At 44.6% G+C, this 13,050-nt stretch overlaps 1 protein-coding gene across 3 annotated transcripts in view; it reads left to right on the top strand.

Moving 5' to 3' along the window:
- LOC144115647 (carnitine O-acetyltransferase-like) overlaps positions 1–11,666 on the top strand; it is a 79,158-nt gene extending 67,492 nt beyond the window's left edge. For 2 of the 3 annotated variants that reach the window (XM_077650087.1, XM_077650086.1), the window contains exon 14: positions 11,377–11,666. In XM_077650087.1, the coding sequence (XP_077506213.1) occupies positions 11,377–11,592 (216 nt within the window). In that variant the 3' untranslated portion in view covers positions 11,593–11,666. Of the gene's footprint in view, positions 1–1,657; positions 1,757–11,376 lie in introns of all 3 variants that reach the window. The other variant, XR_013311504.1, reaches the window with a different exon arrangement.
- Positions 11,667–13,050: the final 1,384 nt, after the last annotated feature.

The raw sequence follows: 13,050 nt of genomic DNA, 5'->3' as shown, positions 1-13,050 counted from the left end.
TCGTCATCATCAGCCTTATTACACCCACTGCAGGGCAAAGGCCTCTCCAATTAACCCTGTCTTTTTCCAGCGTCATCCACCCTATGCCTGCAAACTTCTTAATCTCATCCGCCCACCTAACCTTCTGCTGCCCCCTGCTACGCTTACTTTCTCTTGGAATCCACTCCGTTACCCTTAAGGACCAGCGGTTATCTTGCCTTCGCATTACATGCCCTGCCCAAGCCCATTTCTTCCTCTTAATTTCGGCTAGGATGTCGTTAACCCGCGTTTCTTTCCTCACCAATTCTGCCCGCTTCCGGTCTCTTAACGTTACACTTATCATTTTTCTTTCCATGGCTCGCTGCGTTGTCCTTAACTTAAGCTGAACTCTTTTTGTTAGCCTCCACGTTTCTGCCCCGTAGGCGAGTACCGGTAAGATACAGCTGTTGTACACTTTTCTCTTGAGGGAAATTGGTAAACTGCCATTCATTATCTGAGAGAACCTGCCATATGCACTCCACCCCACTCTTATCCTTCTAGTTATTTCCCTCTCATGATCCGGATCACCTGTCACTACCTGCTCTAAGGAGATGTACTCCTTTACCACTTCCAGGCGCTCACTGCCAATTTGGAACTGCTGTTCCCTTGCTAGACTGTTGAACATTCCTCTGGCTTTCTGCATGTTAATTTTTAGGCCCAGCATTCTGCTCTGCCTGTCTAACTCATTGATCATGATTTGCAGTTCACCTCCTGAGTGACACAACAAGGCAATGTCATCAGCGAATTGCAGGTTATTTAGATATTCTCCATTTACTCTTGTTCCCAACTGTTCCCAATTCAGGCCTCGGAATACCTCGGATGTCAGTGCACGTTAAAGGTCCCCTGGTGGTCAAAATTATTCCGGAGACCTCCATTATGGCACCTCTTTCCTCCTTTCCTCTCTTTGTGCCTCCTTTATCTCTTCCCTCAGGGCGGTTCAGGTGTCCATGGATATGCGAGACAGATAGTGTGCCATTTCCTTTTCCAAAAAACCAGATATTTTGTAGACAAAGTATCTCTAGCCGCCACAGTGGCTCACTGATTATGGTGCTCGGCTGCTGACCCAGGAGACGCTGGTTCGATCCCGGCCGCGGTGGTCTCATTTCGATGGAGGCCGAATGCTAGAGGCCCGTGTACTGTGCAACATCAGTGCATAGTAAAGAATCCCAAGTGGTCGAAATTATCCAGAGCCCTCCACTGTGGCGTCACTCCTAGCCTTAATCGCTTTGGGATGTTAAACCCGATAAAACCAAACCAAATAAAGCATCTCTACTTCTATACAGCAGTTATCAACAGTGTTTGATATGCTGAGCAAGATTTTGTATATGCATTTCTATAAAGTTTTTGGTCAAGTTCCTGATACAAAGCTGTTGTTTAAATTACAGTCAATTGGGATTCTAGTGCTTATTATTCAGTGGATTGGCACTTGTCGCTAGGGTAGGCAAGTCTTTTGAAGTGGCCGACTGTTCAGGTGTTCTAAGTGTCACTTCAGGAGCGCTTTTAGGATGCATTTTGTGAGCCGTTATTTTTAATTGATAAAATTATGTATTTGATGTGATTGCAGATGGTGCGTCTATTAGTTTGCATGACTGGAATTTTTAAATCATTACCTTGCTAAAGTGATCATGCTTTGTTCCAGCAAGCCATTGTGGCAATAGATGCATGGTGCTGAATAGGAAAAACTGCTTATACACATGACAAAGAAAAGGAAACAGTGATACTTCGTGTATGTCACAAAGTAAGAGCATTTCTGAAGTTCAAAAATAGTACAGATATCTTGGCTCCACCCTTAACATAGTAACCTGTTCTAGTCTGACCATATTTGATACTTGCATGTTGGCCTTGTGAAAGCTACTGCTATAGAAAGAAATTTGAATCAGCACTTATAGACCTTTCCATTAAGGGCTACCTGGGCATCATCATATTGGTCACAGAGCTGTTGTGTGGTTCTGGCACTACAGTTGAATCAGGTTATAACGAACAGCACGATTCGCCGGAATTTGTTTGATGTATGTAATAGTTCATAATAACCAAACCCACTTATAGCGAATTTCATTACCAAGTTCTTCATACATGAGATTGTGAACAGCCGAGCGAAAACGCCGGCTTGCGGACGCAACAGTAATCGGTCGCACTCGTGCTTTCTCTTAATGGCAGTCTTTTTTTTCTTCAACTACTGAGTGTGCTCCTGGCAATTTGAAGCCCACTGCAACATCCGATTTCTTCACGCCACGCTCGACGCGCTAAATAATTTTCACTCTGCAGGAAGCGGCAGGGATTGCCGCAGCTTCATCATCTTGACCACATGACATACTCGCTGGGCAAGTGCAGAAAACAGGAGGTACAGAATCGGCAGCAGCGTATGAACGGCTGGAGTCATGGGAGCCCCTGTAAGGCTAGAGCTAGAGCTTGCTATGCGAAGAAAGCATGGAAGATAAAAAAGAAAGCAAACTGTGGTGTGAAAGCAAAGAATTTTTCAGTGACACGCTGTGCAGCTACTGGCCCCGCAGCATCCTGGCGTGCTTGTAAGTTCCTGATCGAGCCATTGCAGCTGGCACGCTTGGTGGAACTGCCGCGGCAGCTACTTGGCTCGCTGTCAAGATTGCCAACGTGCACGCCGCTGTTTAAAGGAATGAGCCAAGAGCAACGCTTTAAAGCAGGAGCGTGTGGTGCCGGAGACGTCGAATTGCTTTTGTAAGCCATTTCCCTTCTCCCCTGTTGCCCGACAGGATCCAATGGCAGTTCTGGCTCTCCCAACACCCCCTGGAGAACTTAAAGCCTTCTGGCTCTTCCTTCCCCTCCTAAGCTACGTCTCGCAGAAGAGGCCCACATTGAAGTTCTGTGCAGCGCGTTGTGAAGCTATGAGTAGCAAACACTCATTGAGACTGAGGCCAGGAAGATGTACAATTGTTAACACCAGCTTTTGGGAGAAGCCCGAATGGGGACGACGGTGACACCATTGCGATGGTTTGCAGAAGTACCAGGCACTCCCTTGATAGCCTAGCCTCAGGGTAAAGAAAGTCGTGGCATGCTGCAACATGCTTATGAGCCCATTTTTTTTTCTGGACATTGACAGTCATGTAGTGCTTACGCTTGTGCTGTGCTAGTGCCTTCATTGGGGCAGAATGTGGATAACACCTAACAAGCACTGCGGGAAACCAAAATTCACTTGTATATTCAAGTTTCTATGGGATGAAGCCCAGAACGCCTAGATTAGAGTGATACTGCAAGCAAACTTCATTTTGCCACTGCAATCCACGGCAAGATGTTCGAAATGTTTTCAAATAATGGTTACTTTTGAAAAATACAAGGAGCTGAGGCACTGAATTATAGAAAAGTCTCTTTAAACCAGGAAGTTTGTTATAATAGTAAGAAGCAAATGTAGTCTCTTAAAGGGACACTGAAGCACTTTTTTGTGAAAATCGGGCTTGTTGTGGCGTCCTACAGTTTTTCATGCTGCGTACTCGAGTATCGAACTAAAATTAGGCAGATTAGGTTTTTAGCAGAAGTATGAATATGGTGCCGCTGGGCATACCGCAAGTCGTGCCACTGCTTGTGATTGCTCAAGAGGTTTAGATGGCACATTGAGGACCCGAGAAGCTGCTGCTATGGATCCGGCACTGCACTGAGTCCAGATCACAGATTTCTGCGGTGTTGTAAAGCGATTTTGGCAACTATTTTTTAAACTGACCTTCAAAAAAAATCGTACCTTAATTTGTTCATTTCAGGTATAACCTAAAACCAAGAGTCAACCAAAACAATTCTGTGTCTAGCCTCAGCATACACCAGCGGGAAAGACGCGTATGCATTACATGCGTAAAATGTATCAATGAAACCTGAGGTCGTATTCTCGGAATAGAAGGGGTGCGAAAAATACTCAGGCCAATTACCAATATCAGATGTCTCCTGCTTCGCCCAAAGGTAGGACTGTCATCCCAAAGCCCAAAACATCGTGTACAAAATACCCTAGCTACTCTGAGTGCCTGGCGTTTTATGTTGGGGGAAACAAAATATTTCACAGAATGGATGGGGCAGCACAAAGTTGATGTCAAAGTGAGTGAAGCTCAGGGGCCGAGCACTACAAAGAATGTGACCACAGGGTAGACCTTGACGGAACTACTGTGTTGTAGACCAAGGCAAGTCCGTGCACAATGCTGCTGCTTTAGTCACGGCGCGTTCAGCAGATGCCGGGAAATAATGGCTCCTTCGGATCCCTTCCCTCTTCCTAGATCCACAGTTTAAAGTGACCTGGTGGTCAACTTTATGAGAGTTTAAAAGCCAGCCTGCAACTAGCCCGCAGCCACACCTTGATAAAGAAACTGAGCAAGATTTCTTAACGTTGGGTTTTTCCTACAAGAACTTGGTTGGCGTCCATTTCTAAGTGTTGCATTCCAAACCAGACATACCTTTTGTCTGTCGAATATTTTCATTTTAATCCCGTAACCACGATTAGTGGGGAGGCAGCAATGGGGAGAAAAACAAGATGCCGCATATGAAAGCTTCGATGCTTGCGTGCTTGCTTGAGCGCATCAAACCAAACTTTGCTGAGCATGCCCCAGGAGGTCTGGCCGCGTGTCTTGAGGAGAGCGACACATGCCTAAGCCTCTATAAAGCTTCTGCAGCGGTGTGAGCATGTCAGGCGCGTGACGTGCGAGAAAGCGTCTCGCAGAGCCACCACGATCTCAGACACAGCAGTGGACTCTCCTCAATAGCCTGTCCGCCCGCGAATAATCATGCTGATGATTGGTTACATGACGATTAACACAGTTGCCTGTAATGTGTCCCCTTTCGTGAAAAATGCAGGCACAGATGTAGCGACGTGCTGAAGCTGTTCGTCTGTCCCATAGGGGGTCACTGTCCGTGGACCAATTGCTGTAAACACTTCATGCAATGCTCCACACACAAAAAGACCTGAACTGTCGCAAAGTAATAGAATCTGGTGTTAAAGCCATTACCAGTGCTTTGGCACTGGTTGCATACATGATACGCGGAAAAAATTGAAGGAACCGTGTCGTGGTACAGCCGTGCCTTTTTGACTGAAAAGCCCAAGAGATCACATTAGGGACAAGCTCTGCGTGCAGCTGCTCTGACAAAAGTGCTTCGAGCAGAGTACGCTTGCTTTGGTCGACTTGAAACTCTGCCTCATTAGAGCTGCGACCCTCGATGCTGCAAGCTTTTGATCTTATGAGAAACAGTGGAACACCACATACGTCACGGCAGTAGTTATATGTGCACCATAACGCAGAGCAATACTTACCTTCTGTTGAACCTGCTGCTCAAAGTCAGTTGACACATTTTGTATGTCTGCAACGCATGTAAGAGGAACAGCGCATGCAGCTTTAGAAACAGCACCCGCTAAAAGCTTGCTCGGGCGGATTGAAGTATCCCTGGCTCCTCAACGGGACGTCACATTGGCTGACATGGACAACGTTTCCCTCTCCGTTGTTCTCCTCACATGCGCTCATGCTGGATGTTTGGACACCGCGCTTTCATTTGGTGATTATTCCAGTGTTTTAGCCAAAATCAAAATGTAATATCACAGACGTGATCAACGACTGTACTTCAGAACCCTAGAGGGTTAGCAGATCCAAAAATTGCATCAGTATCTTTTTAAGAGGTAGGTCTCTTGCCGAGTTACAACTGCTATTTAAAGAACATTTAACATTCTTCTAGGTTAGTGAACCTTGCTTTATTGAGGTTGACGTGCGAGAGGCCTCCCACCTCAACGAGCCTACAGAGAACACCATCACTGCGTCGCTTTCGCATCTGCCCTTCACCCAGGTGCAATCTCATCAAAGAGCAGGCCACATTGGCCAGACTCCCATATGTAGCAAATAGGAGCTGTGTGTCTGTATCCATGAGCAGCATGGTACGGTAATTTGTGTGCTGGAGGGACTGTACACTCATTCTACCAGCTTCAGATGCAATACATTTCCACAGTAAATAGGCAAGGTCTGCGTGGCAGTGGAGCCCACAGTGGGAGCACGCTTTAATTTAAAAAAGGTAGGACACTTGTAATGGACGTTGTAGGGGCCAGCGTGCCACAACTGGTGTTTCCTGAAGGCCCATTTTATCTTTCTAAGCCAAGAAGCTGAAACTCTACATAATAAGGCAGTTGTTTTTTTGTAAATAGTTCCTTCAGTGTGGTATATCTCTATTTCTAAACTTGCTGTGTTGTAACTAAGTGGCCTGCAGCAGTGCATGTATTGATGTCTTGAAAGGGGAATTAATCATTTTAGACATAATCTAGATTAGAATAAATATACATGTCCTCAATAAGATTATTCATATGCAACTGAAGCTAATCACGTGTTTCATGTTTTATTATTGCTGCTCTCCATAAAAGCTATGAGTAGAAAATATAAGGAATGAAAAATTTTAGAACTTTCAGCAGTTTATTAAAGTTATGTGTAAAGAAAAATGCTTACAAGACAAAACTCAATGCCATAGAGCTGCTACCATCGGTACCTACGCAAATTTTGCAAAACTGCTGCTTTGTGGCTAGTGCCTCAAAATAAATGCCACATCATGTACCTGCTCTTCATTCTATTGTTCTAACTAAACAAAAAGTGTGGAGCAGTCAGTGGAAGCATATTGTTGCTAGGTGATCTCAGTGGCGATTCCTTCAACTCAGCCTTAACACTTTCCTGCCCATGGGAAAAGTAGTGGTTTTTGGGTGGTATAGGAAATATTTTTGTTCCTTCAACAAAACATGCTTGATACTCAAGGAAATAGTATCATTGTTGAGAAGAGGAAATTGTCTTTTTAATGGTGTTAGTCTCAATGAACATGTTAATTGGAGAAAATTTTGAAAAACAAAATTGCACAAAAATTTCAAACAACACTGGACAAAATATACAAAAACATCAACATTTTTTTACACACACAAAATATAAAAAAATTTCAGTATATACATTTTGTTGAGGATACATCTGTACAATGTTTCACAAAATTTCAGCTTTCTATGTCCAGAACTTATTGAGGCGGAAAAAAAAACGTTAGGCATGGTGCGTGTCATGCCAACGGGCAAAACAGTTTCTCGACGTAGTGAAACACAAATTGATAGCACAGGTCTCACAGAAGACATTTGTTTTCTGTTCAACTTTTCTGTCTTCATAGCACAACTTAGAGTTCCTATAACGCTCCATTTTTTTTGGCTTGTGCTGAAGACCTTGGGGTGCACCACCTGGTGGAACAACTGGAGGAACGGCGGGGTTTACAGAAGGTCGCTCATCAAATCCCAGCAGCTGCTCAGTCAGTTCTAGTCTGAAGGCGAACTGGTCGAAGCGCGAGATTCTTGACAGTTCTGCCACCTCTGGATGCTGTCGGCGGTGCTCATCAAACAGTATAAAACTGTTGACTACAGCAATGTCTATACAATGGAAGAACAGGGTCTTCCACCAGCGCACGCACTTCATGAGGACGTTGTAGGATCCGATAAGCTGGTCAGATTTGTCGACTCCCAGCATGCCCACATTGTAGTCGTCTATGAGTTGCGGCTTTCTGATTGAGACTTCGGTCCATTTGTTCTCGACTTTTTTTCTTCGCTTCGCAATAACATAGTCGTTAGCGGTGTGGGCTGTCGACATCATGTGGACAACCCGCTTATCCTTCCATTGCAGATACAATACGTCCTTGTCCCGCAGCCATCGAACATCTCCTCTTCCTGCTTTTTTTTCCCATTTTGTGTCCTTTAGTTCGCTGGGAAAACCGCGGCGGTCTTTTCGGGTCGTTCCGCAAGCTAGTGTCTTGAATTCCAGTAGATGGATGAACAAAGATGTTGATGTGTAAAAGTTGTCCAAAAAAATTAAGTATCCCTGATCAAGGTAGTTCTCACACAGCCGCGTCACAACATCAAATGCCAAACCACGTGCACTGGGCGCTTCTCGCTTTCCGGTATACACATTGAATTGAACCGTGTAGCCAGTTTTTGAATCAGCCAGAACCCACAATTTATACCCCCATTTTATTACTTTATCCCTCATATACTGCCGAATTCCAGAACGACCTTTCGACTTCACCATCCTCTCGTCAACGGACAGGTACCGATGCGGCTGAAAGAACTGCGGAGACGAAACGTTCATGTGTTTTAGCAGAGAAGATACGCGGTGAAGCTTCCCGTGGGTTGCGGCAGTGGTCTTCTCTGGGTCCGTCACACTCAAGAATGCCAGTAATGCCTTGAATCGCCTTCTCGGCATCACTTTCGGTGGTACAAGGCCTGCGAACAATCTCCCCGTGTTCCAATATGAGTGCAGACGTGGGACTTGCACGATACCCATGTAGATTAGCAGTCCGATGAACTTCTGCATTTCATCCGGTGTCACTTCTCTCCAGGACCCATCTCTCTCACCGTAAGTTGGTTTTTCAAGAATATGCATCCAGGCATATTTATTTGTATTGTCGCATATCTCTCGGATGATTTCAGCAGTGAAAAAAAGAAAAAAGAAATCAACGGCTCTGGAGAACCGCCTAGCGCCACTCCGGAGCGCGATGCCGAGGTCGAGGCCTGGCCGTCGTGCAGGAGAAAACACGACACCCTGCACAGCCGCCGGCAAATGGTCCCTCCCGAAAGACGTTGCCACCCTGCAGATAAGAAATCTGACCTTCAGCACACGGAGGATATCTACAGATCAGCGTGGGAGCGCAGCGAAACGATTCAGAGAAACCGAAACTTACCGACGGATGCCTGCGGCCGTTCCGGGCTGGATCAACGCACTTTCGCTTTCAGTACTAAAATCCGACGAACTGAAGTTGTCCTCCGAGTCGCTGCTGCTTTCATCTTCAAAAACATCGCTCGCAGATGCATCGGGATCGATGGAAGCGCGACGTTTGCGCGGAGCAGAAGCGCGCGATGTCGACGCCATCACGGACACAACGAGGGAGCGTCACCTAACTTCGAAGTGTCGTTTAAAACCCCCGCGCGGCGAAAATGTGAAACAAAAAACCGAAACTGAAAGAATAGTTCCTTTATTACTTACTAGATGGCGCAGCATGTCCGTAAACGCTTCGAAAGCGCGTAAATACGAACTTGCAACCATCGATAGCGGGCTATCGATGGGCATAGGCGTGGGCAGGAAAGAGTTAAGTGGTGGTGACTGTAGGCCTCTCTTCACAACATCACAGGAGGAGTACTAAGGCTTTGTAAAACTCTTAAGGGTGTTGGCTCTGCCCAGTTCGTGTTCTTTCCTAATGCGCAATAGGCCCGAAGCTGCTTACACATAGTTGGTCATGTGGGGGGCAGCTGCGGAATAGGAGGGCTGCAATGTAAGTCGAGGCGAAGGCACAGAGTTCAAAGAGGGCTCCCTTTTTCTCAGCTGGCCCTCAGGAGTGTGTGACCAGGCACAGCTGCCTGGAGCCGGTGTCGCCAGTGCACTTTCAAGCTTGGGTGTGCATCAACGACATGCACTCAGAGTTTAATATATCCAATGCGAAATTCACTGCAGAAAGTATATATCACATGAATACTGATGAAACAGCTTCGAGTGATGTAAACCATAATTCGTTCTACCATGGTTCATTATAACCGGGTTTGACTGTAGCATGCCCAGAGTTGTGTTTTGACAACCCCTCACCCGATGGAAAAGTCTGAGCACCAGGCTTCAAGCTTATATCCATGGGTTGGAGTTTACACTGTTTGTTTTTTAAAAACAGGGTCAACTCTTTTGTTGTGGAGGAATTTTTTTCACTGATATATGTGGCACCGTTGGGCAGTCAGAAATTATCCTGCAATGATTGCAATATTGCAAGCAATGATTCCGTACTGCAAACAATGATTGCAATATGGAGTGCTATCGCCATAAGAAAAAGCAACAGTGCTGAAGTTGAATGATCAGGTCATAGGACAAAAATGTGAATAAGTATATTTTTAAACACCAGATTGTGCAAAAATAAAAGGAAAAACGAGCAAAAGTTATGAAACTCAGAGAAACGCACACACAACTGCTTTGCTTAGGCATATGCAACCAGGCCTGTCTTCCCTTGTCTCCCTCATGCTGGATGAATACCTGGCTGTTATAAACGGAAGTGTATTTCTTTCTTGCCACACATTCCTCCCTCCAACACGAAATGAACTGTGAATAGAGCAAGCACTTCACAAGAAAGTACGATTGGGAAGAAAGGAAAAGTGACTAACAGAAATCCAGGGGCCAGAGGGCCTGTGATAGTAGTCCATAGTAGTCCACACTGATGGCAGCAATGAAAGCGCCGCTGAACCATCACTAAGTCCAGAGCATGACCCTTTTTGGAGACGCTTATGCATTATTTCACCTAAGGTATGGCTTGTTAGCGTTGCAGCCTTTTCCCTTTCATGTCCTGAAAAGGTCTCCGTGAACAGTAGCATTTAGTGACACAATGACAGCCCGCGAGAAGAAGGCACTATGCTAGTTTAGGTGGAACTTGACAAGATGGTGGAGCCTCTCTGTCTGTACCCTGCGTGTGTCTGAAGTAGTGGAGCAGTGCCTCAAAACATACAACTGTGCTACTTAATCCAACAATCCTGTTGTGTCTGCACACTCCTGTCTCTCAGATTGTTATTTTGTGACTGCCGTCAACTCACACTAAGTAGCCAGCAAGTTGTAATGTACATCTCAAAGGTAGTTTTTTTGGTATAAACTTAATTTTAAAAAAAAATTAATGTTGTATTTCTCTTTTTTTTCCAGTTTCAATGAACTGAAAACTCCAGCTCCCCCATCTGTAGCTCCTGTGCAATACAAATTTGAACGTGCTGCAGTAGTATGGGACCCTTACACCAAAAAATATGTCGGCCAACTTCATCACGCTTAGCATAAGGCAGTTGGATGCATTTATGGAAAGTGTGGGATTCTGAGTTCCCTCCTTTCTGTTACATTATTTGCACTTAGATGTATATGAATGTATGGCCATTGCCCCATAATGTCCCTAATGGTAACTTTAAGGGTGAGAGTATGCAGCAGGAAGTCCATTAAAATACTGGAAGTACACAAAAGCCTCACTTTTCTTGGCAACTACCTTTCAAGGAAGACCAAAATGCCTTTTCACATCCATCGTATTTCCACATAGAGAAACCTATTTTTCACCACCACCAGTATTTGCTAGAACAAATGTCCATATGTATAGTTTTTGGGAGAACTAGAGCATTGTGGAAGTGTCTTGCCTGAATTTCGCCAGTGGATTGAATCTCTTGCTTTTCAATTCATGGTCAGTTTTTTTCTGGTGGTGCAGTTGCTGCATTTACTATTATTGTGGTCGAAGCCCCTCCTGCTTGGGCCATGACTCTCCCTACATTATGCCCAAAATATTTGAAGAATGCAACGACTGTTTGCTTTCTTAAAGCACTTTGATGTTAGAATCACCTAATGTGAACTCTCTTTGGTTATGCAGGTGGCAACACAATGTGATGCAGTCATGTTCTATGGCCCACTTGTGAAGGATGGCTATGGTTGCTGTTACAACCCTCAAGCTCACATAGTCATTTTTGGCTTGTCTTCGTTCAACAGCAGTGCTGCTACGTCCACCGCAAAATTCAGGGATGCTTTAGAGGAGAGCTTGACACAAATGCACGATTGTCTCAGGCTTTCACAGGCATCAAAGTTATAAACAGCAATGCTCTAATGGGAATGGTGTTTGGGGTTTTGATTGCCTTCTTACAATAAAATTGAACAAAGATTTGATGTTTGTTATCAGTAGCTTGTGAAGAAGCAAGTCTTTTCCGATCCTGCAAAATGAAATTTGGGTCATTTGCTTTTGACAACTTGTTAAGGAACAATATTACTGTTGTTTTGGTTTTGCAGTTTGTTAGTTATGGAAGTTTGAACCATAATGTTGCTTATGTTGAAGTTCCCAAGCTGATAGTTCACTTATGTAATGTCCCAAGAAGAAAAATTCCTGCATGCTTTATTTTGTTTCATGAGCAGAGAATAGAAGCTTACATTATTCAATGCCGGTGGTGCAAGTTGCATTGAGAGATTACCACTCAATAAATGCGGGTATATCTTTATTTAACTTGCTGAAATAAAAATTCAAATGTTTTGCCACCAGTTCTTTATGACTAGCTCTTCCTACTTCAGAAGATGGCATATGCCATCATAGTGGTAGCTGTAGTGGTATGTTATTTCTGTGCTAAGAGGGTGCCGTGGCACTCTCCTTTCCATGCAAAAATATGCTCCTTGCATGAAAAACATTTTCCTCAAATCATCTGCAATGAACAAAGGAACCTCAGCAATATTTTGCCAGCTTATATAGCCACATTTCATAGTAATTTTCAGAGAAGATTTTGGTGTCATGGTACATTCATGGGCAAAAGTTTGTGGGATGCCGATTCGCGGCAAAAAATGTATTGCGGCGAGTTGAGGTGCAGCAGATAGGTAACTGAAATGCGTATGAACATGAGGAGATTTCCAAACTCCATCTGCTGCAAAAATACAATCTGCCTGTCTAGTGCGACAGCGCAGAAATAATTTTTTTCCGCAAATCCCCATCCCGCAAACTTTTGTCCATCACTGTACATGCCTCTAAAAAATTTAGTGAGGCATTGTCCCCAATTGGTATACCTCTTGTCTTTGTGTGGAGGAAAGTTCATTGCAGCAATGGGTCGCTTAACATGCCTCAGCAGAGGTAAGTGCATGTAATCATTCTGCCATGCTGGCTGCGTGCATTGAAATTGAACCGATGCACACACTGCAGCTCAAGCAACGGGCTTTGGTGTGCGACTATGCTCTTATGGTCATTTTGCAACCACTGCAGACGAGGACAAAGACGGGACATGCTTTAGCGCACGTCCTGTTCTTTTGTCCTCTTCTGTAGTACTATTTTTTTTATGCTGCTAGACAACCGGCCAGCCCAACTTTCCACCCTGACTCTTTTGCATAATTTTGTATTGCATTCAAAAGTGAAAGCTTGAAGGTTTTGCCACTACACCTTGGAAACCTTTTCCAGAAATCTGTTAGGAAATGGTCTTACAAAATGAAGAATATGCATTATCTTGTGCAAGGTTGTACGAATCTCGCAGGGTTGCGAAAAATATTTCTATCACCGAGAACGAATGTAAAAGCATGG

The sequence above is a fragment of the Amblyomma americanum genome, chromosome 1, assembly GCF_052857255.1.
Source record: "Amblyomma americanum isolate KBUSLIRL-KWMA chromosome 1, ASM5285725v1, whole genome shotgun sequence".
Lineage (NCBI taxonomy): Eukaryota > Metazoa > Arthropoda > Arachnida > Ixodida > Ixodidae > Amblyomma > Amblyomma americanum.
The sequence above is the reverse complement of the archived record's forward strand: the minus strand, read 5'-3'. Positions and strand labels throughout refer to the sequence as shown.